Here is a 26,470-nt window from a genome sequence, read left to right on the forward strand (position 1 = left end):
ATCAGAGATACAACACTGAAGCCAGGCTCACAAGATCTCCCACAGCCAACAGAGCTGAGAACAATGTGGGTTTTCAGAACCAGGTCTTTGGACTGGCTCCATTTATTTTTTAAAGTGCATAGTCTGTAGGGGACTACGTGTGAAAATAAACTGGACTTGTCTTCTTCCCAAACACTGTGTCTCACAATTCAAATTACAAATCTGGTATAACACTGGCACAGAACTGGGATAATAATGTCATAATTATTTATTGCAAATTTCCATGGAGTTCTTGAGTAATGGAGCATCATTTACTTTCATGTTTACCTCAGGTTAGTGTAGTTCTGCATGACTGAAGTAACAAACTAAGTCAACACTTAAACTTCTGAACACTTCAATGAAATGACAAAGAAACAAGACATGTAAAAACAGAAAAGTAATTTTGCTACAATTAAAACACAAAAGCTCATAGACATGTCTGTTGTTCTTTCTGATGGAATAAACAGGATCAGTGGAGTTCAGTTTGGATTCACATTAAATATCCTTCAGCCCTCTTAGTGGTCTGCTATCTTTCTATACTACCTCTGCCACTTAGTACATTTTCCAACTAGCTTACACAAGGCTTATAACTGGGAGTATTATTTACATCACACCTGCACTGTACTCATTAACCTCTTCTGCACTTACCTATGCACCCTCCAGGGCTTTAGTGCCAGCTGCTCCTGACCCTCCTTCCTGTTGCTCAGCTCTATTCTACTGGCATGTTATAAAATGCCCTGTCATCCAACTCCTGCACAGCATGCAGAAACACTTAATAGCCTGCATGAAATAATATGCAAATGGAAATAAAATTTCACAAGGCACAACTTGTGAGCCTGAGACACGAATTTGTTTCCAGGGCAATAGCTGATTTTCAGCAGATGCTCACTCTTTTGCAAGGCAGTTGCATAACAGCACAAAACTGGAACTTTTCCTTATGTCACTGGGCTCCTCTGCCAGGAAAGGTCCATGAAAATTCCTGCCCCAGCTAATATCTGCGATAACAGAACAATTAGCAATTGAAGCATAATACAGCCAAACTTAAAATATTTGCCTGTATACTTGAAATCAGTTTGTGTGGTTACAGCCTTCAAGCAGCTTAGAAAAACAACTTAGAGGCACCATAGATTAATAGCAAAATCTCCTTATAGAACACAGATAAAAGTTAAATCAAAACACATATTCTCATATTCTGTGCAACTCCTTGCAATATGAAAACAGCAATATCCCAGCAAGGCATGTACTAAGGGAGGTACTGAGCAGAAATCTAGCTGTATGGAGGTATGGTTATTTACATAAACCCCCACTCAGAACAGTGCTCTTAAGAAAAAACCCACTGAGTCTGAGGGCAAAGGAAGGTGGATTGCAAGGGGTGAAAAAAAATGGTGACTTCCAGTGTGAGCTGGAAGGGAAAGTGTGTCCAGGAGTTAGAGGTGGGCTGCACCTAGGAGGCTGAAGACAAGGTCACTCTCACTGGAGCACTGAAACACACAGTTGCATTTAAAGTACCATCACAGGTAAATATGATATGATGCCAGAGTCCATTCTTCAAACTGATGTATTTTATGCCAGAATTAATTATCCCTCTAAAAACCATGAAATCTACACACAGGCTTCTGCTACATAAATAATTAGGGAGGAAAGGCATTGATTCCAGAACGATACCAAAATATGTAAAGATACCCTGGTTAGTATCACTGCAAACATCCAATACTTGCTGTTACAAAAGAGAGATATTTATTAGCAATACTGCAAGTGTCTAATGCTTGAAATTAGAAGGCTTTAGAAATTAGTCTATTGCTGAAATTTTACTTTTCCTTCTTGAATGTTCTAGAAGGGCCACATTCAGATAGGATTGGTGCCTTTCTTGTTAACACAGGATTCAAGGAAACTAAGTGCAAACGATTTTCTTGGCTTCACTGGCATTGTAGACCTCTCTCTTCAGTTACCAGCTGACCATGCATCATAAACAAATTTTGCTGCTACTGTGTCTTCAACTGCCATCCCTGAAAAATAATTGAAGTTACCTTCAAACATTATTCAGCTGTATGAATAATTTTGCTTCAGAAGGGAACAGGAAGACTAAGGAGATTATCTAACTGGACAGGAACAGGAATTATTTCCCATCCCAAACACCTACAGTGTTACATTCAAAGTCCGTAACCATCACGCGGTGTTGGGTGTGCTGTAAGAAGTTAATGTAACAGTAGGACTCTAATTTTCAGCGTTCATATCACAACTGGGCCCTTTTGGAGATGTCATGTAGCTCAGAGCATGGTAATTCATCGCCAGTACCACCCTTTCCCAAACCCCAGCCCCACAGGACACTGTCACATTGTCTCAGGTCAGACAGACCCCACGGGTGGAACAGCGGGGCAGTCGGGCTGGAGCTCTATTAATAAATGCTGCAGTCATGTCTTGAACAACTGTGAAATGGAAAATGGACTTCTATTGTTTGCCTGCTTTCCTATCACTTTTCATTACATCAATCCTGCTAGATAAATAAGAAAGAAAATAAAAAGGGAAAATGCAAATCACAGTCTACTTTCTTGTGGATAGTGCCTTGCCACAGCGGATCTGAAGATGATCAGCAGCTTTCCCACGCATGGGGGACCTAACAAAGAACAAGGCATTGTTTTCTGTCAGACTTGGACACAGGAGGGGCTGTTCTTACCCAATGATTTAAACACTGTTGTTTTCTCAGGCAGGGCTGGTTTTGTACCCTTCAATACCTCCCCCAGCTCAGCAAAAATCTCCGCCTGTGAAAAAAAATACATATTTATACAAAAACATAATACCCATACATACATTGAGAGGGAAAAAAAACCTTTTCTTCTAAGTGACTTCAAAAGAAAGAACTCCTCCAGTGATGCATCCCAAAACTGATTACTTTCCATGGTGAAGCAGATCAACATTCAGACAAATTATATAGAAACTGGACAGAAATCAGAGGAGCAGAATAGTCTTCAAAGAAAAACAGCTGGCAGACTTTCCTCAGCCAGTAGGTTTTTTTACAGTGGATAGCTTGTTACTTGTCCAACAAAACACATGGGATTCCTCACACATTACCATATCTGGAGCTCCTATGTTAAACCTCAAAAGTGTAAATCATATTTATTCTGCAGACACATTAAAAGAGAAAAAGAAGACTCCATTGAACCTCAACGAGTCCCTGCTGGCAAATCTGTGCAGATCATTGTCTGCTTTCCTTGTGTGGTCCATTCTTTGGGCTGGTCCATTCAGTGCCCAAAGAGATGTCAATCACACTGAAATCTCATGGGAAGAAAGTTACAGGTTTTCATAACTATATTTGAAGAATATTTATGATAACCAAACATTGCAGGAAATGTAGCTCTTTCAACAGCAATACATTGTTATCACCAAAAGCCAATGCTGAAAACACACTACTTGGTTTGCATGGTCTGGTCACGGACAGAGCAGTCACAGTTTGAAACCAGTTTATCTTTCAACCCCTGCCTGGAAAGTGTTAACAATTACATTTGATGCCCTAAAGGTTTCAGTGCAGGACATCATCAATACCAACTCAATTTGAATGCAAACTAATTGCCACAAAAATAAATCCCATCATTTCATAAAGTCTTACCCCGGATAACATAACATCTCCTGATTCTTTAAGGGCAGCGTCCCTGGAATCCACAAACAGAACGGAATTCTTCATCAGCTCATCATCCAGTTCTCTCCAGTCTGGTCTGCTTGCTCCAACAGCTAAAGGAACAAAACTGATGAACTTGGGAGCAATTTTTAAAACAAATTTAAGCCCCATTTTGTTCAAAAGACATATGTGAAGCAACAATCAATGCTATTATGGAAATGTACAAAAAATCCAGTGTTAGCCTTGGAGAAATACTGATTGATAGGACAACAAAAAAACATTCAAGATTTGATATGCCAGTAAAATATCCTTGTCAGAAGAATCTGAGTAGCTGAGGCAAAATAAAGTCCTCTCCCTTTGTCTGTTATCTCTTATACCCTTGTTTTCATCAGACCATTGCCAAATGAATTTTACACACCGTTATTAGATTATCACTTACCCAGAGAAATCACAGAGCTTAATTTTTATACACAGCACCAAGATCATTATCAACTGGTTATGAGCTTTAAAACATGCAAACAAGAAAACCAACAAAAACTAAAAGGACTACCCAGCTATACTATATTCTGATATTCTTTATATGTCTAACTGTTAAGGAACAATACATTTGCATCTGATAAATCTGCATTCGTTGCTCAAAAGCCTCTTCAAACAGTACAAATGCCTCAATGAAGGGTAAAAAAAGGCAAGGAAAGGAGAGAGGTCTTTGTGTCTGTGTCGCCTCAGTGACTGTGGACCTTAATTGATTTTTTTTATTTCTGGCTTCCGTGCCATGACACAACACAGACAACAACTTTCAATGACAAAGGACTAAATCGAGTTTGAAAAATTGGTAGGATGCTGCTGGAATGTGGGACCTTCCTTTAAATTGTTCCGTTTGAGAACTTGCTTTTGTCTTATTACTATGCTATCTGGAAAGTGCACAAGGTCATCTGAACAAGGCCCACAATTAATAAAAATAAACAAACAAAGGCACATCCAGAGACTCCAAACAATAGTGTGGCAACATCATTACAAGGCGGGCAACAAAAAAAAGCACCCCTCCAAACCTCATTATAATTAAGAGGTTAAATTATAATGCTCTTAATTCAGTTATTGTATCCTCATCCAGTAAAAAAGTAAATTAGTGTTATCAACCCCAAAAGGAAAAAATAGAGGAGACTACAAAATTGGTGGAAGAAAAGATGACACCACCAGGACAATGTTACAAGGAGTAGTAACTACTTAGAAATAAGAACATTTGTGTGGGTTATTTAAATGGAGAGAAAGGTGAGAATAATGACAACATGAGGGCAAAGATGATGCACCACTAAGAGTAAAGATCATATGGGAAAAGAGCAAATCCCATGCTCTAGCAAAAATCCCCTGCTGGATTATGCAGGCATTCTGGCTCCAGAAGGATAGGGCTGGGAAAAGTAATCCTCACTAAAGAGGAAAAGTCAAAATGGAAAGAACATTCATTCCATGAAGCACAGATAACTGCTTTCCAACAGATGGTGATGCCAAACAATGTGCTAATAACCACCTGCTGTACACAATGGGAACAGAACATACCATTGATGTGGGCACCTGGCTTCACCCAGTCTCCAAACAAGATGGGAGTTGTTGCCATAGTGACTGTCACAATCACATCAGCCCCTGTCACCGCCTCCTGGGCGGAGGAGCAGACCCGCACGGGACCGCTGACAGAACTGGCAAACTTCACTGCCTTCTCCTTGGTGCGATTCCATATCCTGACCTTCAGGGAGAAAAACAAGGCAAAACAAAACAAAGATTAACTCGGAGAATTTCTCCTTGCTGAAACACAACACTTAATTTTTCAGTAGAGAGTTAAACATTCCCTAAAGGTTGGCAATTTTTTCCCCTTTAATGTTTTTATACAAGTGAGTAAATTTCCTGAATGTTCACCTACATTTGAATGCCTGTTTTGTGATGCCTCGTTGTAGAGCTATGCTTGTATCCTAAAATGTTATAAAATAACATATAAAAAATACATTTAAAGGAAAGTCACAAAAAGCTTACCCAAGTATGCCATATACAGTAGGATCTTCTCAGATCTCAGCTATCTGAAACAACTTTGATTCCAACCCCTTTTTAAATACCAACATTTGAGCAAGAAAATTTTGCTGCTTCTGCTGCTCACTGTTCTCAGGTTCTGTAGGAACAGAACCAAAATATGATTAACCTTAACTTTTATGGTGGACTGACCATGGCTGAATACCAGGTGACCTCAAAACTGTTTCATCACTCCCTACCACAGCAGCACTGGGAGAGGGAAGAGAAAATAAAATGGAAAAATTTGTGGGTCAAGATAAAGGCAGTTTAATAAAACAGAAACAAATCTTGGAAAGACAGCCTTGATGTTGTGTGAGCACTGCTCAGAAGTAGCCAAAACACTGGGTTGTTATCAGACCCTTTGAGCTGGCAGTGCACAGCACTGGGAGGGCTGCTCTGGGGAACAGGAGCTCCATCCCAACCTGACCTCATACAACTTCACTGGCTGTACTTTTTTTATCATGAATCCTGCAACATAATAGAGAAAGATAAATGTATCCTCTTAAGATGCGTCTGTTACCTCTTTAAATGTGAACAGCTCTGTGAAGATATCATAATGGCTGTATGCTTGAACACCAGCTCCCAAAATGCACAGCACTTCTGCAAAAGCTGGCATTAACAACTGAAGAGTATCAGAAATTAAAAAAAAAAAAAAAATGAAAGAGAATAAGTAAGGACAATACATTAACAGGTATTACAAATATATATCAAAATACTACAAAAGACAGCAGTATTGTTAGTCCTTTTAAACAACAAAAAATACATAAATAAATATTCAATAATCACTATATATAGGGTTGGTTTTTTATGCAAAAGCAAGCATCAGTAGCACCAAAGTACAACTTTGCTTAATTCCAATGTTGAATTGTCAGAATTGAAATTCAGATTTAAGATGCAACAGCATGAACAGCAAGTTCTGGGGCCTCAGCACACTCCAATATTAAACCATCCATGTGGCTGATTAAGTGTAAAACCACAGTGCTGATGTTCTGCACTGGCTGAAAGCAGGGCTCAGAATCCCAAAACCCATCAGCACTGTGAGTGGCAGCTGCACAGGTAAACTAGTCCTGGCAGCCCCACACTAACCCACCTCTGAATTTACTCAAGCCACAAAACACACCACAAGCATATCCTGGCCTTGCAGGAACCATAATACACAGACATTGTAAAAGTAGGGATGGTTCTGAGGAGCAAATAATAAAATTCAGTTCTACAATTGCTTTTGGCATTCTGGTTTCTTGTCTGTGATTCACCAGTACTTGGCAAAGGGAAAGACAGAGCTGCTGGAGTCCAGCCCTAACCTATCCTTGTGTCTTGTTTATGCATTTACTGTGGCCACTCACTCTTGTCTAAAAAGCTTCAGAATTGTCTAGGCTCTCAAGGTTTAGTTTGCTGCAAACAAATGGAAAAAAAATCTCATTGATCCCATTTTTCAGTAATAAGAATTTGTTTTAATGTGCCTTTTAAAGACTATGAAGCACCAATTTCAAAGGTCCTTTGCATAAGAGCAGGGGTCTTTGAAAAGCAAATGCCTTAAAGAAGACAAGATGACTAATATGAGCTAAACTCAAACACTCCTGAAAATTTCCAAAACAACAGATGACAATGAAGGATCCGATCTTGAAGTACCTTCGGCAGCCAAGCTCCTTTGAAGCCAGCCTGGACTGCATAAAAACCATCAGAACTGACCAAATACAGATTGGCCAAAATGAATGAGGTCCTGTAACCTCCTGTCCAAGGAGTTCATTGTAAATCATTCTGTCCTTTGGTTCAGGAGAAGCTCTTGGAGACAGGTCCTTCACTCAATTTTATGCCAGTGTAGCTCCATTGCCATGGATAGAGTCACCCTGGCATGAAGACTGTCCCTAACAAAATGGTGAGATCAGCCTTCATTCTGATGCAAAGCTGAGGAGCAACAAACAACGGTATTTTTCAGCTCTATTTTTTCCCCTCTTCTTATTGCCTCAGCTTTTGAGGTGAAGGCTAAAAACCTGCTGTGTAATGCATGGTCATTTGCTATCTTCCTGCTGTTAGCAGCCCAACAAAAAAATAGCTTTTAAAAAAGAATCTCAACAATTTCCAACTGAAATTGAAGTGACATAAAGCAACACACAGCCAGATACACCTTACTTGTCTTCAAACGCTGAAGTTTATGGCCGTGGTCAGAGACAATTATCTGGGCACCTTCCAGTGACAACAGAGACACTGACAGACAGACGCCTCTGGACAAGTTATCCATTTATACTGGGCATCATCTATCTTAAGAGAAATAGAAATGTGCTTTTTCTCTCTTTTTACGGGTCCAGTGCACCCCACCTGTCCTGCCCCTACAGCAGAAGGCATCTATCTAAATAAAACTCAATATATCACCCCAGCTCCATCACTAAAAGCCATAAAGGGGCATGTTAACACAAGCACAAAAGAAAGAAAATACAGTGAAAGACTGCTCAGTAAATTTCTAGAAGAGGGTGCAATAGAAGGCACAAAAATATAGCTCAGTTTCCTTCTCCAATCACACACAAAGTATTAAAGCCAGACACGACTGACTCAAAACAGTGAGTTCAAGTTTTCCCTGAAAGTGCATATGTTATGATAAATATAATTTAAGCTGTATTAGATGAAAATCCATTTGCATAATTTGTTCCAGTTATTCTACAAACCCCACTTAAGAGAACAGAAGACACACCTTGGTAGCAATGGCAGAAACTGCAGCTGTTCGTTTTGCTGTAATGACACTGCCATCCAAGACCTTTAAAAAAATTGAAACAGACTGAAGAGAACACTGAAAATTGGATAAATACTAAACATTTTCATCCACTTTGTGAATAATGTGATATTACAGATATAAAAGATAAACACATGTAGAAGTTGGCAACTATTATCATAGCAACCACAAACCGTACAAAGTCACATTTAAACTGGGCAGATTCTCTGTTTATTCCAGTTCTTCCATATCATTACATCAGCACAAAAGGAGTGAAAATGGTCAGAGAAGAGCTACCTCTAACTCACCCAGCTTCTGATGCACTGCACTTCCTTGGCTCTCCAGCACAGGGAATGCATGGATATGACTCCCATATTCTGCACTCCAGGAAGACCAGGGACCAGTGCAAGCTAGAGTGGTTCCCCAGTCTGCACTGTCCTGGTCTGTACAGAGGGATGACAGGGAACCATGGAATTCCTCAAATGGAATTTGTTTTAATGTGCCTGTCACACATGTGACACTCCTGCCTCGATGTCCAACAGCTACAGCATACACATTAATAATGGGGCCAAAAACCCAAGGGGTTTGGTAGAAGAACCCAAGATAATTTTCTTGACCAGTTTTGTCCCTTTAACAAATCATTATTACTAAAGTGAAATGCAAATCATTGCTATTCTTAAAAAAAAAAAAAATCTTAAATTATTTAAATAAAGAAAAAGTAATCAGACTATGAATACTATTCCCTGCAGTGCAAATTGTAAATCTCTTTCAACTTGAGATGGCTCAAGATCCATTCTTTACCCAGCAAGGTAGAGGGTATTTTTGCTTTCAAATGCAAGATAAACTTCTCCTTATCATTTTTCTCTTCCAGTTACCCTCTGAGCGATCAGATTCAAATCACAAGCAGCAGTAAATAGCACAGTGAGTACAACTTAACATTAACGAAAGATAGGCAGCTTTACGCCAAATCCTGTTGGTAAACTCAGGCCAATTTACACCAAAGAAACAGAAGAGAGAACTGACAGCATGAGCAGAAAAGAATGCAGGACACACGAGACTTACAGCTTTCAAAGTACCATTGCTGGGCTCAAACAGGAGGACAGTCGCTTGGTGAGAAGGCACAGAGGAGTCCTTCAGGTGCTCATAAAAAGTCACCAATTTGGTTGTCAGCGCATCGTCTGCAGCACTGTACGCGGGCATGACCCCGAGGTAGCTGGGGGGAGAATTACCCGCGTTACTCACACCCCGTTATCAGGGGAGCTCACAGCCAGCGGGCTGCGACCGTCACGCCGCTACCGCCCGCTTAACCCGGTGCCAAGGGCCTTTTGTGAAGCTCCAGATCCGCCCCCCGTTGCCGCTATCCCCGCTGGCCGTCCCGCCGGGGCAGCCCCGCCGTGCCCTCACCCGCCGTGCCGGGGCACGGGCAGCACGGTGCGCACGGGCTGCACCACCCCGCCCGCCGCGCCCGCCGAGAAGTTGGCCAGGGCGGCCTCCAGAGCCGGCAGCAGGAGGCTGGCACGGTGCAGGTGCTTCTCCACCTCTTCGGCGCTGATGAACACGGGCGGAGTCGAGCCCATGGTGAGAGCCGGGCGGACGGGACGGGACAGGACAGGATAGGACAGCAAGGGACGGGACGACGGCACTCCGAGAGTGCGAGACGGCACACCGCCCGCACCGCCCGCACCGCCGCTAGGAACTCGCCGGGGCGGCCCCGCCGCGGAACCGCCCCGCCGGTCCCAGCTCCGCCTCCGCGCCCCACGCCCCTCTCGGGTGCGGCGGGCACCCCGCGATGTCTGCGCTAAAAGCCTGCTCGACGGCGGCTCCGGCCCCCGGGAGTTGCCGTGCCCGCAGACACCGGTGCTCCCGCCTCACCCGGGCAGAGCTCGGGGGGCAGGCGGCTGCGAACTCCACGGAATGGCCCTAACATAGGTTGGGCACAGCCACCCCGGGACCCTGCGTCCCGAGGGACGGCCGCTAGCGGGTCCCCGCGCTCCGAGGCAGAGCCCCTAGGGCTATTCCGGAGGGCCATTCCCGAAGGACATTCCCGAGGGACCGGCGCCCCCGGGACCCCGCGCGCGGCAGGGTGTCACTGTCCCCAGTGCCCGGGAGCGGGGACGCCCCGTGCCGGCGCACAGCGCGCGGTGCCCGCACGGTGGCGCTGTTGCCGCCCGGCGGAGCAGTCGAGTTCGGGGTGCGCTCGCTGGAAGGTCAGCGCGGCGCGGGGCGCGCCGGGAAGGCGGGGTCTCCCTCCGGAACAGCCATCTTGTCCTGGCCGGAGCCGAGCCGAGGGGCACGGGACGATGAAGGGGTTCCCGGTTGCCGCGCGCTCCCTCTCGGTGAGCGGGATCCGGGCGCGTCGTGCGCGGTGCGGGAGAGGCGCAACTGGCGGTGACAGCCGCTGTCTGGGCCCGGGGGCTGCGGGCGGGCTGACCCCGGCCAGCCCGGGGCGGCGAGCCGGGCAGGGGGCGGCGGGCGGTGGTCGTGGCAGCGGGGCTGCCGGGCTGCCCGCGGGGTCGGGGTGGGTGCCGGGGCCGGGCCGGGCCGGGCCGGCCGGCGGGCGGCGCAGCGGGACAGCGGCTGAAGGTCAGGCAGGCCGCGGGCCGGGCCCGGAGCTCCCCGCGGCGCCCCAGGCTTTGCCAGAGCCGCCCCGGCAGCGGCCCAGGGGGCGCGGAGAGAAGGGAGGCGAGGGGATCCCGCCGCGCTGGAGAAGCGTCAGCTGCTTGAGACAAGGTGGTGCCCTTGGCATTGGCGCTTGGCGTGTCCTGGAAGCGGGGAGGGGGCAGAGGGCTTGTCCTGCCCAAAGGCTCTCTTGGGGCTGGCTGGCAGCCGGGTAGAACCTGTGTTGGATGAGCGCTGGAAATGCGCTCGAGTGGGATGGAGAATGACCTCTGAGTGACAGCGTGTTTGTGACTCAGTTTTAGATATGAAGTAGTAGTTCATGAATGGCTAGACTTAGAGTTTAAAACTAGGTGTCTTACCTAGCCCTTGGTGAGAGAGGAAAGGAGTTTTTCCTACATTCATACAATGGATAGTCTCTGGTAAAGCAATGGGAATTACATCACTGGCCATCCGTACAGCTGAAGCGTAGTGGTGTTTCTGTCACTCACTTTTCACCTTGAAATGCATAGGAATTAAATTATCTTTTAATGTGAAAGCAAGAGTAATATGTAAATGAATTAGTATAAGCAACTTCTAAAGTGGGTGGAAGGCAATAGCATTTCAGATTTGAAATCAATAGTCTTGTCATTTCTGTTGCCAGCTGCTGAAGGCAGGGCTCTTGTGATATTCACCTCTTTCATGTGAAGGACTGCTTCTGGTTATTAAAATTCTAGAATTATGGAATGGTTTGAGTTGGAAGGGACATTAGAGATCATGTCATTCCAGCCCCCTGCCATGGGTAGGGGCATCTTACATTAGATCAGGTTGTTCTAGGCCCTATCCAGCCTGGCCTTGAAGACTTATGGGGATGGGGCATTCAGAAATTCTCTTGACAACATGTTCTAGTGCCTCACCACCTCACAGGGAATAATTTCTCCCTAAAATTTAATGTAACTCTCTAACAGTTTAAAATTATTCCCCCTTGTCCTGTCACTATCTGCCTGTGTCCCTGTCTCTTCTAAAAGAGCCCCTTTAAGGTACTGCAAGACTGGAGTGAAGTCTCCCTGGAGCCTTCTCTTCTCCAGGCTGGACTCCCCAGCTCTCTCTGCCTGTGTAGCAGAGGCGTTCCAGTCCTTTGATCGTTTTCACGGCCTCCTCTGGACCTATTTTAACAGGTCCAGACTGCAGTTCCTCTTTGCTTGCAGCAGTCAGTGCAGACAGGTTGGAACTCTGAGGTGACTCTTCAGGAGCTGAACTGCCTACATATAAGGGATTTAAGGTTACCTCCAAGCTGTTGTGCTGTGTATGTGGATTGTTATGGCTCTTGGTTCAGGTAATTGCTCTGCACTTGCTCTCAGGTGTCCTAGAGACTGTATGGGATAGAGAGGGATACCCACTGCACAGCTGCAAGGAAAGGAGGGAAGGAAAAACTCTTACAGTGCAATTTCTTGAAATTCCAGAGTCCTTGTGAAGTCATAGCACAGGTTCTGACTGATGTAAAAAATAATCAAAGGAGTTACAAGGGAATCACTGTTTTTACTCTAGTGTTTGAAGTCTTTCACTGTACTTTTACTTTAAATCAGATTCTTTTTCAGTATGTAAAGAAACCTGATGAACTAATAAAGGAAAACCATTCTCTTATGCTTTCTTCTCTAGAAGAGATTTTACTCACTTAAAACAGCTCCTAAAGTTTCATCCTCACCAACTGCAGAGAAAGTGAAATTATCTCCACAGTCTCAGGATCTTGAGGTCAGTATAAAAATACAGGTTGGTTTTTTCCCCTCTTTTTAATTTATTTTTTAAAACTCAGTCAAAGCAGAGCTGTGATTGTACTTCCACTGAATGAAAACAAAGTGATTTTTTTCCTTTTTAATACAGATCACAAAATTACCAAATGGCTTAGTTATTGCATCTCTGGAAAACTTTTCTCCAGCTTCAAGAATTGGTGTATTTATTAAAACAGGCAGCAGATATGAAACCACCAGTAACCTGGGAACTGCTCACCTGCTTCGTCTTGCATCTAATTTGGTAGGTGTTTATTTCCTTTGTTATTATGTTGACAGTAGGTGAAATGGTTAAAGGTTTATTATTGCAAAAGTAAATGGTATAGTAAAATTTAATGTAAGAAATCTTGCAATGTGGAGAACCATGTGCCATGGTACTGGGTTATGTGGCTCAGTGCAGGAGAAATGATACTGCTTCCTGGAAGATGGGAAGTAATGCTCATTTATAATTATTCTTTCCTCTGATGCCTTAAACTAGATGTATATTTAGTAGATCTATATTCAAATATATACATAACTCATTTTATTTAAGCTGTGGTAAAAATTAGTTCAGGTGGCTGATACAAACTCAATTTATTGCATGTGTGGAATATTTCTAAGTAGTTTCTCTTACTGCTGCCATCAACTCAATATCTGTTTTTTAAATAGTTAGAATTGTAAGTTGCCTTTTTTATTTGTTTTAATAGACTACCAAAGGAGCTTCCTCCTTCCGGATCACTCGTGGCATTGAAGCTGTTGGTGGCAGCCTGAGGTTTGTACCCACATAGAAAGATAATCTGTGTTGGTGAGATGCAAATGAGCTCTAGGACTAAATGAAACATAAGACAATAAGCACAACAGTGTTTGAGTGGATAAACTCAGCTTGGAAGTGGTACTTGAATAGTGAATGTTGTCAAGGAAGATCTTGTGCTTTTTGTTCTGTTAAGCGTCAAGTGTGTACTCATGATTTGTATATTAAAAACACCTTTCAATAAACAAAATATAAATACTGTGCACATGGAAGAAATATAATTTGTCGAGAAGCTTAATTTTCTTTCTGCTTTTGCAGACTTTGAGAATAAACTTCCTGAAATCAGTAGATTTTTTTATTTCCTTCATCTTTTGTGAACATATTGCAACCTTGGGAGCAGTACAGACAGTAGTTAGCTTTTGTGATTTGAGGGTTTCAAGCCTAGAAAACGAGGCTAAAAGGAACAAAAGAGAGATCTCAATGTACCTGCTTTCTTTCAGTGTATCTTGAAATCATGCAGCAAGATGTTTTTATCTAGAATTTGGTTAAAAATAGTGTTTTGTGATTCTACCCTTTTCAGATCCTGTCAGTAACAAATATGTTGAAGGAAAAGGACAGGACCAACTGTTTTCTGTCCAAAGAAGTAATTTCTAAATTGCTTTAATACATACATTTTTTTTCATGTTTTGCTATTCAACCTTATTCACTGTTCAACCTTGAATTATTGTGGTATCTTAAATTCTGATGGTCACAGGGCACTTGTTATTACTTGAATACTGAAGATGTGACTTTAAATTATGCCTGTTTCTGCTCTGTATATGTTTAAACAGTCATCCCAGACAGATTTAAGGTTAAGGAGTTATTCCAGTCTGTGTCTTGTTGATTAATTTGAGCGGCAGGAAATATGTGTGAAAATTTACTTCTGTGTTTTTTGCTGAAATGGATTTTGGTTTTTTTCTCATGCAGTGTGCACGCAACAAGAGAGAAAATGGCTTACTCTGTTGAATGTCTGCGAGACTATGTGTAGGTATCTGGATGGGCTATAAAGGGAATTACTACCTTCTTTAAAATTGCTTGGTAGTGAAGACCTGTCATTTTACAGGGTGGGAGGAATATCTATTCTCATGGTTTTGTAATAAATCAGTAAATTACTATATTAATATTCAACTTCTGTGTCATGTTACTGAGCATACAAATGTTGCGGAATTGTATTATCCTACTTTGTACAGCAGTGCTAATAATTGCTCTGGCTTGAGTGATGCATTTTGTTGTTAATGTGCTGCTTACAAATTAATTTTAATTGCTTTCAACTGCAGAAGTACGTTTCTTGTGTTTAATGTTTTTGTAACTTTTTTAATGTAGTGATACAGTAATGGAATATCTCCTGAATGTTACCACCGCACCAGAATTCAGACCATGGGAAGTAGCTGATCTTCAGCCACAATTAAAAGTTGATAAAGCAATTGCACTTCAGAGTCCTCAAGTTGGTAAGTGTATTTTCTGATTCATTTATTGCATCTGCAGGAGTTCCTTCAAAATAAAAAAAAAAGTGGAAAAAATAGTTTTCCTTTTGTTCTGTCAGATGAACATTGAATTTTTCAGCTTAATGATGGGTATGGTCTTTCTGGTGTTATAGAATTTTTCTTAATACACATGTTTTTCCAGCCTTACATTTAGTAAGTAACATGCTGAAGATATATTACACCGTTCTCCTTCACAGCTTCCATTCTACATTTTTAATTCTTTTTGAGTACAGCCAAAGAATGTGCAAGTCGTGACTGTTGTTGACAATGTATTTGCAGAAGCTTGTGTTCTGAAAACCATATTTAGATATTACTCATTGGTGTGAAAACAGTATCCTACAAAAGAATTCTTGAATTTGTATTGTTATTTTGGTATAAAAACAATATGCATTTTCATCATACTGAAAATGGGTTCCAGCTTTAGGGTTGTAAATTTAGATTTCTGTGTTTAAGGGAAAACAAAGAGGCAACACAACACAAAGCCTCAGTCAAATCGAGCTTATTCCAGTATATCTTGTGTAATTAACTCTTGTCATCCAAGACCATGCAGGTAGTTCTACTCAATAAACGTAATTTGTACCACTCTGAACTATGTTTACCTTTGTAACCCATTGAGGGTGACACTGTAATGTTGGGAAAATCTCTGGTTTATACTGAAGTGCTACTATTTTTTTAAATTAGTAATTTTTATTTTTTTAAACTTACATCAACTGCAGGTTTGTTTTCATAGTAATGTAATATTTTTAGTTACATTACAGTTATGTTCAGAAACAGAACTATGAAGAAAGGAATCTTTCTCTTGAGGAAAAAGTGTGAGCAAATACAAGGAGAATATAAAACAGGAATTACTAGAATGCTATTGGAATGCAAAAAAAAAAAAATTAATGAGAAGGGAATTGAAGACACTGGCATCCTCCATCTGAGCAGGGAGATAGAGGAGACACCTCACAAAGCTACAAATACTATTCTAGAGAGCCTGTTCTTTCTTAGGAACAAGGGATGCCTACAGTGAAGATGATAATTACAAGGATGCTGCTACCCTTCTTCTAAACATTGATTGCATTTATAGCTTGCTGTTGAAGCCAAAAAGTGTTGAGCATATGTAAGTTATTTGTATAATAAGTTTGTTTTGGTTGCTTTTTAATGTTACAGAAGAACAGAAGGCCTCAGTCCAGATTGCTCCAGCCCAAGGATTTAGAAACTTCCCTATTAATTGGATTATTCCAGACCTGCTTTTGCAAATATTATGGTCCTTGAAGTGGACCACAGATCTCCTTCATTACATGTGGCTCTTATGTTAACTATCTGAAACTTCGTTCCTTTCAGGAGTGCTGGAAAACTTGCATGCTGCAGCTTATAAAAATGCTCTGGCAAATCCCTTGTATTGTCCAGACTACAGAATTGGAAAAATTACTTCGGAACAGGTAGGGTTCTTTCTATTGTGTTATATATCTGTTTCAGTTTTTTGTCAGGAATAGGTGGTGACACTTTTGAGACCAAATTAATTTAGTATACATATAGTCAGTATTTACGACCTTACTGATCTGGTGTTGACATAATTTATTTCCATGCAACTTTTAATACTGGGTACAGAACTCACATTCACATTTAAAAAGATGGTTGTCAGCGGCTTTCTGTTGACAGTAAGGCTGTCAGTGAAATGCAGCTGTTCTTCTATAAAAGTGTTTTGTAGTTGTCACTGGGGAATGCAATAAAATTGCATTCTATAGACAGTTCCTTTTGGAAGATTTGGAATTTGCTTAAAGAAGTGTAAGAGCCTATGTCAGAAACCCACACGGTTTTTGTTCTTTAAACAAATACCCTAAAATGTGAATTTACTGTTGCAGCTTCACCATTTTGTACAGAACAATTTCACAAGTACAAGAATGGCTCTCGTTGGAATAGGTATGTATGTTCCTGAATGAATACCGTAGGTCATTTTGGAAAACTGCTGGAGAAATTAGAGTTCTCTGTAGAGAACCTGTTAACATAGGCTTCACTTTCATTTTACTGCTGTAGCTTTTCAATGTCATTGCATTACTTGGAGTAACTGTTGTATTGCAGGTATAAAGCACTCTACCTTGAAGCAAGTTGCAGAGCAATTCCTAAATATCCGAAGTGGAGCTGGTGCTCCTGGTGCAAAGGCTGTTTATAGAGGGGGTAAGGATGTTTCTTGTATCTATTCTGAGTGACTAATTTTCTGTTTATAAATGTAGCAGTATTCAAAGTTACAACTGGAAGCGCTACAGTTACATGAAGTGCTGGGCGTTGGAAGTGATAATTCAGATGCATATTCCATTTAAATAAGCAGAAGATTCCACCATGGAAAGCTGGGGGATAAAACTGCACCCAACTCTTCAACTAAGTTTTACCTGGGACATAATATTTTCTATAAAGTGAAAAACAAGCTGACATATGGTTTCTCTTGGCAGTTTTGGTAAGATTCCTGTAAGAGTAGGTTAAGGGCTGTCAGGTGGAGGTAGGATTCCTATGTAGAGATGTGTTAAGTGTTGTAAGTCAAAGCGAGGCTTAGCTCTTTCAGTGTTTTTTACCATTTTTTCAGTGTTTTGTACCATTACCAACAGCTATTCTTTAGCTGGAGTATCAGATATCTCTGTAAAGACATGAAGAGGAAAACTTCCAGCATTTAATATTTGACTGGAATAACTTCAGTTTCTATAAACCAGCATAAATATTATTATGAACAGAAGGTACACTATTTTCTGGGTATTTGTTTTGTGGAGACTCTTTGAGTTTTATCATCCCACACTGTGTATGGTTTAGGGTCAGGTTCAAACAAGGCATAGTAAGGTACTGGGTTTTGTGCTAGCAAGAAAAATTTTGAATATAAAGGACTTTTTAAAATTACCTTCAGCCTCATGCTGCCTTCCTGAGTGGATATGCAGTAACTTCAGGCCCTGGTTCTTCTCTTGTTAAAGCAAAATGTTGCTTTTCTTTGCTTCTGAATGTACAGTAGTTTCTAATTCAACACTGTATTACCTTTTATTCTGTTGTATTTCTAGGAGAAATCAGGAAACAGACTGGTGATAGCCTTGTCCATGCTGCTATTGTAGCAGAAGGAGCTGTTGTTGGGAGCCCAGAGGCAAATGCCTTCAGTGTTCTTCAGTATGTTTTAGGTGCTGGGCCCCTTGTCAAGAGGGGAAGCAGTGTTACCAGCAAATTGACCCAGGGTATTGCTAAAGCAACCAGCCAGCCATTTGATGTAAGTTCAAAGGATTACTGTATTCTGACTTTTAAGTAAAATGTGTATTATCATTGGGAGGTTACTACCTTCAGCTGGAATCTTAATTGGTTTGTTCTTGCACGTATTACAGTATATCAGTGAAAGGCTTCCAGTCTGATATTTCCTCAGCACAGATGGAGTTTAGCTTCTTGAATTACAGTATTTTAGATCTTAGTAGTAATTATTTTTCAATGCTTGATGCTGAATTATTCTGATACTTAAAACAGTTGATGATGATGTTTGTTTTGCAGGCTTCTGCATTTAATGTTAATTACTCTGATTCTGGGCTCTTTGGGATTTATACCATATCCAAGGCTCCAAATGCTGGGGAGGTGAGTTGCTGATTAGAATTTAAGCATTAACAACATAACCTTTAAAGTAGTGTTTTGTTTGAGATAGTGACTGATTCATCTGAAAAAAAAAAAAGGAAATTAATCTGATTTCCTGTATAAGAATGCTCATGTTAAGTTATGACTTAGCTCTGTAAGCTGGGAATGAGACTTGCTTTGTGGGAAGGACAGATACATAATATGAACTGAAGTTAGTAAAATGCCTTGAATTGCTGACTGTAATTGCTGATTTACATTTGTAAGCCTAAGTATATAATGAAGAGCATGCTGTCTCTTGAAGCTGGCAGAACTGAGCACTTCCATGAAAAACAGTGAGACCATATAAATTAATGCTGTGGTGCAGTTAAAATCCACAGTGGTTTTTGTGCATTTTTGGGCATTCATTACAGTGTTTTTAGTTTTGTTATAAAAACGCTCAGAATCGTGTTCGGGCAGACAATCCTCACGTTGTCAGCTGCTCTTCTCTTGAAGTTTCCAAGATACCAGATAATAGAAATAATATGTTGAAATCTTATGTGGGAAGAAATCTTAAATGATTTAATTTTCCTCAGGTCATTAAAGCTGCTTTGAACCAGGTAAAGGCAGTTGCTCAGGGTGGTGTCACTGATGCTGATGTCACAATGGCAAAGTAAGTGTGTAAATAATTCTCATGTGCTCTAAGGAGAATTTCCTTAACATGCAGCTACTTGTCAAACATGCAGACCATTCTGTACAGCAGAGCTTATCCTCTAATTATTTCCATGGGGAGCTACTCATGGTCCTGCATAAAAACTGAGCCCCTGTCAATATTTTTTCAAAGCTTCACTGATTCTCCAGTAGTGTTATTTCCTAATAAAAACTTGCTAGAGAAGTGTTAATGTTTTCTGAAGACTGTTTCAATATAAGCAATTAGCAAGCGTCAGCAGATGCGTTCGTTTTAATCATACTCTGTAGAATTAAGATGTATTTGAATTAGAATCCTAAATTGCATTATTTAGGGAATTCCCTTTACAGTTACACTGAGCAATTCCCCAAACAATTATAATAAGCAATCTGTGCCATCTTCAAAGAAAAAGAGTAATGAGGGTCTGCAAGTGTAAAGCACTGAATTAGTGATGGTACCCCAAGTGCTGGAAGTACGTGCCCCTAGGAATATTTGTGGGAGGGGGTGTCCAAGTAGTGTTAAACTTCATTGCACTTTTAAAACTGGTTGTGCAAAACAATATAGTACAGACTCAAGTAGCAAAATGAAAATATTATCTGTTGCATGTATAAAACACAAGACTTCATGTAAAGCATAGATATAGCACAAAATAGGATAGTCTAGACATGATTGGTTCCACCTTAGTCCCCAAGTAGCTAAATGGTGGATTCTGGACTTTTAAACTTGGGCGTTATTTGTTTTGTGTGTTGTGGGTTTTGTGGTATTTTGTTGGGGTTTTTTTGTTTGTTTTTTAACAAAGCCACCTAGTATTAGGGAGTTACACACAGTGCTGCTGTAGCTAGGGGTTTTTTTGGTTTTTTTTTTATTTTTATTTTCCCTTGTGGAATGGCTTCATACATTTCTTATATTCCTCTTTTTCCTTTATTGACATTTCAAAATGGAATCTTGAGAAGTTTAAAAGGACCGAAACTTCATTGTATTTATGGGGTGGTAGGAAAGGTAATATAGCAGGACTTACAAGGTTCCTCATTCCTGATGCTTTGTTTGATGGCAGAAATCAGCTGAAAGCCAACTATTTGATGTCAGTGGAGACTTCAAAAGGGTTGCTGAATGAAATTGGCTCTGAGTCCCTGATTTCTGGCACACACACATCCCCATCTGCTGCTGCTCAAAAAATCGACTCTGTAGCCACTGCTGATGTTGTGAATGTAAGTATGTGTCAGCATCTACAGGTGTTCCTTAATCACTGTGTCAGGTTTTTTATGGAAAACTGATGCTCATTTCTATGTGTTTATAAACACACATATACTATCTTTAAAAATAGAGAAGGCAGCTCATTTACAAATCCCAGCTGGGTATCTTTTGATGTCTTCACTAACAGAAGACTCTTTAATCCAATACACTGTAAAACTAGTGTAGCTGGGAATTATGTAAAATTCTCATCTTCTTCACTTAAATTTACCAAAACTGCCAACTAATATTCACAGAAAACTTCGTATCAGTTCCAGTGCAGGTGATTCTGTGTCAATGTTTTTAGGATTCCTGAGCCTAGAATAATGGGTGGGTTTAATAAAACAATTAAGCTTTCAGTGATAAATTGATGTAACTTTGTTGCTACTGCACATTACCTTGTTGCTTATATGTGAAGCAAATTTCTAAAAATCCATCATAAAGAGAAATTCTGAGATACAAAATTTGTTTTTTCACAATCATTGCTTATTTGTATTGCTGCAACTAGCAATAGTTCTAGTAGTGAGATACACTTTATCTTATGGTGTAATTATTATACTAGGAATAACCATTTTTAGAGTTCATACTTTTTATATCCAACTGTCTATCTGCCATTTCTGTTTAGATTATAAAGTAATGAGCAGCTGCGTTAGAAGCAATTAGATTTATATGGGAAAAGGAGGATTGTTTAGATGATGGTATATTATAGTAGTGCCAGGATTTGTTCTTTTTTTTGGGTAACTTGAAGCTGATGCTATGAGTAGCATCAACTCTGTTGTAGTAAGTATTTCCTCGTAACCACTTTCCTGATTTCTTTTCAGGCTGCAAAGAAGTTCATCAGTGGGAAGAAATCAATGGCAGCTACTGGGGATTTGGGAAGTACTCCTTTTCTTGATGAATTGTAAAAACAAATCTGGGATGGATTTGAGTCAAGATGGACCTGAGCTCTAAGTCACCCATGTTCTAAATGAATTACTACTAATTTGTTATTTATGAATTCAGTTCTTTCAGAAAGTTAATCTGGAGTAATTGTGGGCTTGCACTCATCAAATAAAGTGCTGAGTTCATACATTTTGTGTAGAAGTTTTTTTCACTGAAAGCAGTATATAAAAGGCTGATAAATCTGGCTCTGTACACTGGATGTAAAAACCACTGTGTGAAAATAAGATGAGTTTTGGTCAGTGTAAAAAAAAATAAATGTGTAAAAAATTATCACTGTAATGAAAACAAATGCTGTAATTACCACTGGTTATCCATGTACTCTTGTGTATTCAGGAAAAGTTCTTGATAGATTGTCTCTACCATTCTTACATCAATTAAGTAAAGAAACTTGCCTTCAAAATAAGCTGAATGTATTAGACTTTCTTAGAGCTTGCAGCTCCTACTTGTCTGGGACTAGCAGAGATTTTGTTTTTCCATGACTTCTCCACAAGTAGCACTGGAAGAAGTCTTTGAGGGGATTTGCCATATATAGCTAATACATAATTTGAAAGCTATAGGACATAAATTTTTTGAAGTCTAGGCATATATATTAAAAGAAAACAGATACAATACATCATAAGAAATTTAGGGTTTGAAGAAGCCATGTTTTGAGGTATTCTGAAGTAAAGCAAAGTCTTACAGGATCCATGTGATACAGAAGGGCAGGAGGAACAGGAAGGGCTCTCAGCACGAAGGAGGGCAAATGCTTCTGGCTTTATACATAGGATTGCACAGTGCACCACCATCATTATGGAGTACAGCATCTCACTGTGCCTGCTTCTGTGTCTGGCTTGTATCAGATATTTGCCAAATTTTGGATATTGCTGGTAACATGAGTGAGCTCAACACTGTAACTATGAAGATTTATACTGCAAAGCGTCCAAGTCTGTATCATCATCACTTCTGGAACCAGTGTGATCTTCATCCTCATGTTTTCACTCATACTGGAAATACACAGCATGCTATTACTTCAACATGCAGTAAATTCCCATAGCCATTTAGTTAGCTGATCATGGAATTTTTATTTTTTTCAAATGCTTGTTCTAAAATTGAGTTCTTCAGTTCTGAAGCTCCTCTAGTATGAAACATTCTATTGTCCAGTGTATACTCTTTCCTTTGGTCTTTCTCTTTGCTCAGTCAACAGAAAAGCAAGCTCTTTTTCTGTTCCTTCAGCAAAGTAAATGATTTATATAAACACAAAGGTTTAATCTCTTTGAAAGCCCCTTGCTGTGTGAGGTTCCTTTCTGTGTTCTTGCCTAATTACCTCATTTTAATACTTCCTTCCCCTACCTCTGAGGTTTATTTCTGTTAAAACTCTGCCTTGGGACAACTTGGAACTGCCTTGTAACCCATCTAGATTCTACTGAGTGTATGGGCGACCCTTAGGACTGAAGCAATATATTCTTAAAAGCTGTATGTCATGGCTCTCACAAAAGGTGGTTTTTTTTTCCTGTTTAAAGTCCTAATCTTTAATCACTATAAGGAGTTCAATTGATAAAGAAACAAATAAGCTTTTTACAGGATTGTAGCAAGAGGTCCATCTTGGTATCATCAGCTGCTTGTAATAAATAATAGTCTTGATGTGTGGCCATTACAAAGGGACATGGCCTCTGACTTGAGGGGTTTTATTGCCAGCCAGAATTTATGCTCACAGAGGAGGCTGGAAGGGGAATGTCAAAACAACCAACACATGCACACCTTACGAAACATTGTCAGGAGACACCAGGGGTGCCTGCAAGAGCTGAGGCTTCCCAGCAGAAAGCAGCCACTGAAGATTTTTATGGAGATAACTTGCACTTGTATTTTGAGGAGACGCACATACTATGCAGCCCTGTTTCTTCTTGCTGGCATGGAGATGAGCACATGCATGCCTCCTTGCCAGTTTGGTGAGTAACTAGGATTTTAAGACATTGGTACCTCCCACTAGTTCTGTAAATTTCTTCCTCCTCCGAAAGTCAACAGAGTGGCACCAGCTTCTTCATGCTACAAGCAGTAATAAAATTGTTCTTTTGAATTCCAGTTTGAAACTTTACAGATTATACTCATCTTAATCAGCTGAGGAAAAAAAAGTCCATAAAGATAAAATCTAATTCACTGCAAGAAAAGCTCCTAAGTAGTGCATTTGTGCATCTTAGTTTCCCCCAGCCCCATGCTCTGTGCATTGGTATTAATGCCAAAATAAGCGTGCTGTTTGTGGTATCATTAAGAGATGAAACTTCTACAAAATACTAAATTTTACGCAAAATTTTATAGCTTTGGTCCTAAACAAGTTCATCCTAAACTTGAATTGAACAAATTCAGCTGTTTGGTGGGGTTTCTTTTCACATGGGGCATGTGCTGAGTTAGATCCAGGTGCTCCATGAAGCATGCTCAACTTGTTTCTTCTGGTTCCAAAAACTAAGATCAGCTGCAAAGGGACAATGTAATAAGTCTTCAACCCACTTTAAATCTTTCTGTAGTTGCTGCAGTAAATCAAACACATCACATGCTGTAAATAATTTGATTCCCTAAAGCCTTTATTAAAAATGCTTTTGCAGCTTGCCTTCTTCAAATTGTTGCAAATAGAACTACTTATTTTCAGTGGTGCATATTCCTAATATTCAATGGTTAGTATTCTAATTATAGATGGGGGGGGAAAAACAAAAAAAACCATAAAACCCAAACAAACCAACAACCAAATTGGTATCGTATCTATACTTTTATATATCAAAGAGATTTTTTTTGAGGGAATGTATGAATGCTATCACATCCTAAGAAAATAATCATATGAAAGTATTTAGTTTAAATTTATGCTCCAGATTTTTCTACTGATTTTTATACACAGATCAAAAGTGCAAAGCCTTTTTCTAAGAAAAGGCTAAGAACTCCACTTGATGGTTTTTATTTCACCTGGCAAATGGGTATTTCTTCCTGGCTCTTGCAATTCTGAAAAAAAGGACTGCCCAAACTATAAAGGCACTGCTAGGAAAATTGTTCTAATTTAAAGATATGCATTTTCACTGTACAGCCAGTAAATTTCTAAATTACTTCATTACGCTCCACTCTTCGCTTCATAGATTTTAATGTTAAGAGACAATTTCATGCTGGGAATTACCATAGCACAGTGTCATCCCTGAACTGTAGTTCATGAGCTTAATGTAATTGGGCTGAGGACCCATGTGAAGTACTCACATTTACAGAGCTTTCAATTTCAAGTTTAATACAGGTGTCAGATGTTCCACAAGAAACCTTTAATAACTGGTAATAGTCTGCTAGTTCTGATACGGTTCATTTCAGGTTTAAAACATTTAGCAAATGAACACCTGTGTGGATTGTTAAAGCACAGAGATTGCTCTATTGCCACTTTGTAACTACTCCGTGTAATAAAGAGAAATAAAAAGCAAACAATAAGGCAAATTAATTTCAAGCCTTGTGAATATTTGTGTTACTTGTGTAATGAAATTACTTGAACAATAATGCACTGAATAAAGAATGATACTATTCAAGTCTATTTGCTACATAAAGGTAATAGTAAAGATATTTTTTGGAAAAAATCTGCTGGTGAACAGGAAATCTTTTTGCTGGAGAGCAATGTATAGACTTAAATTTTGATCTGATTATGGAATAGTCACCTTATCAGCTATTTTAAGATCACAGGTATTTCATTACAGTGGAATGCTGGCACTGAGCTTTATAGTGTTTGTGCTAGTTTCTTTTCTCTGTAATTTTAAATTCAGTTTCTTTTGATCTGTGTAAGTGTAAATAAATCAGAGACAGGCTCAAAGCATAAATGCAGAACAAGGAATTTTCAATTCAATTAAATTTTAATATCGCTATTGGTTCCTTTTACCTGGTTTCAGCTTTCCATCATTATCTGCAGAATTTTTTTCAACAGGGCTTGTTGTCTGGAGATATGGCCCATCCCGTACCATTGTGAGGGCTAATCCTTGTTCATCCATCCCAATCTCTGCCATCAATTCTGCAATCTGTGTGTGTTGAGAATTTTTCAGTGCTGTCAACTGCCCTTTGAAAAATGACAGGAGAACTTTACTAGCTGAAAGTGTGATATCATTCTTCATTAAAAGTTTTAAGGAGACATTTGAAAAGGTGCTCTCCCCATTCTTAAGTATACAAACAGTTATGAGTTAAACCTCTCATCCTTAGTTACATCTTTAGATTGGCATTATGTGCTGAGTTGCTGCCAAAAGACTCATAAACTTGCTTTCTACAAATAAATATACTTAAAGTGGTTTTTACTTAGAAACTTATTTATTAAAAAGTCACACATTTTGCCAAGAGAAGGAGAAACTGTTGTTACTTAAGTATTCATTACTAACAGTGATATATTCAGAGAAGGTAGGGAACAGGGCACAAAATAACAGAAGAGAGGAATTTCCAGCTATTAAGGACTTCAAGAAAATACTGCATGCCTATAGCAAATGGGTTTTTCAAATCATTATTTCTTCCATGCACCAATTTTTTCTGGTTTAAAGGGAATAATTTCAGCTATTTTTCATCAAAAGCCTTACAATTTTCTCCACCCTTAAGAAAATTTGTCAGGTTCAGGCAATTTCAGTGGGAGGTAAGTACAGGGCTTGTCCTCCAAATAACAAATCCTATTGATTGCCGTTGAACACTTTAAGATTACTGATACCTCAATTTTGTTTGTACAGTCTGCCATCTACATAAAATACTTACATAAAAATAAACAGCACAGGCAATTGCCCACTTGGCTTCCCGGTATGTTCCGTATAGACCAGTTGTGCTGCTCTGGAAAAAACAGGTGGGTGTTCACTATTGGAAGGAAAAAAATGCAAACAATTAGATATTTTCCAAGTACCTGTAGATGTGGGGGTTGTTTGGTTCATTTACTTCAACATTCCCGTACCAGAATGACAGTATCGAAGGCACAGAGCTATTGTGGCCAAAACTAGGCTGGTTTCCCACATTGGTGCATTGTTCATTTTCTGGCTACAGATTCCAACATTCTGTATAGCTGAATCCAGGGAAAAGCATGC

General features: G+C 40.1%; 2 protein-coding genes across 3 annotated transcripts; one reads left to right on the forward strand and one right to left on the reverse strand.

Annotated features, from left to right (window-relative positions):
* Positions 1-73: 73 nt before the first annotated feature.
* CRYM (crystallin mu) lies at positions 74-10,057 on the reverse strand. The gene is made up of 8 exons (XM_058849957.1): positions 9,795-10,057; positions 9,453-9,603; positions 8,373-8,435; positions 6,207-6,308; positions 5,186-5,369; positions 3,623-3,744; positions 2,693-2,777; positions 74-2,024 (listed from the first exon to the last, which is right to left on the reverse strand). The coding sequence occupies exons 1-8, from the start codon at positions 9,965-9,967 to the stop codon at positions 1,960-1,962; spliced, it is 945 nt and encodes a 314-aa protein (XP_058705940.1). The 5' UTR covers positions 9,968-10,057; the 3' UTR covers positions 74-1,959.
* A 511-nt stretch (positions 10,058-10,568) lies between these two features.
* Positions 10,569-21,563, forward strand: LOC131584511 (cytochrome b-c1 complex subunit 2, mitochondrial). 2 transcript variants are annotated; one of them, XM_058849723.1, is made up of 14 exons: positions 10,569-10,726; positions 12,645-12,737; positions 12,867-13,016; positions 13,459-13,523; positions 14,469-14,525; positions 14,865-14,989; positions 16,352-16,449; positions 16,873-16,930; positions 17,090-17,185; positions 18,049-18,248; positions 18,521-18,601; positions 19,171-19,247; positions 20,317-20,470; positions 21,314-21,563. In XM_058849723.1, exons 1-14 carry the CDS (start codon positions 10,691-10,693, stop codon positions 21,395-21,397), a joined length of 1,374 nt encoding a protein of 457 aa, XP_058705706.1. In that variant the 5' UTR covers positions 10,569-10,690; the 3' UTR covers positions 21,398-21,563. The 2 variants fall into 2 exon arrangements, with proteins under 2 accessions (XP_058705706.1, XP_058705707.1); XM_058849724.1 differs by lacking the exon at positions 21,314-21,563 and having other exon boundaries at positions 19,171-19,255; positions 20,324-20,453.
* The last annotated feature ends 4,907 nt before the right edge of the window (positions 21,564-26,470 follow it).

Source organism: Poecile atricapillus, chromosome 14 (assembly GCF_030490865.1).
Source record: "Poecile atricapillus isolate bPoeAtr1 chromosome 14, bPoeAtr1.hap1, whole genome shotgun sequence".
NCBI classification, from domain to species: Eukaryota; Metazoa; Chordata; class Aves; order Passeriformes; family Paridae; genus Poecile; species Poecile atricapillus.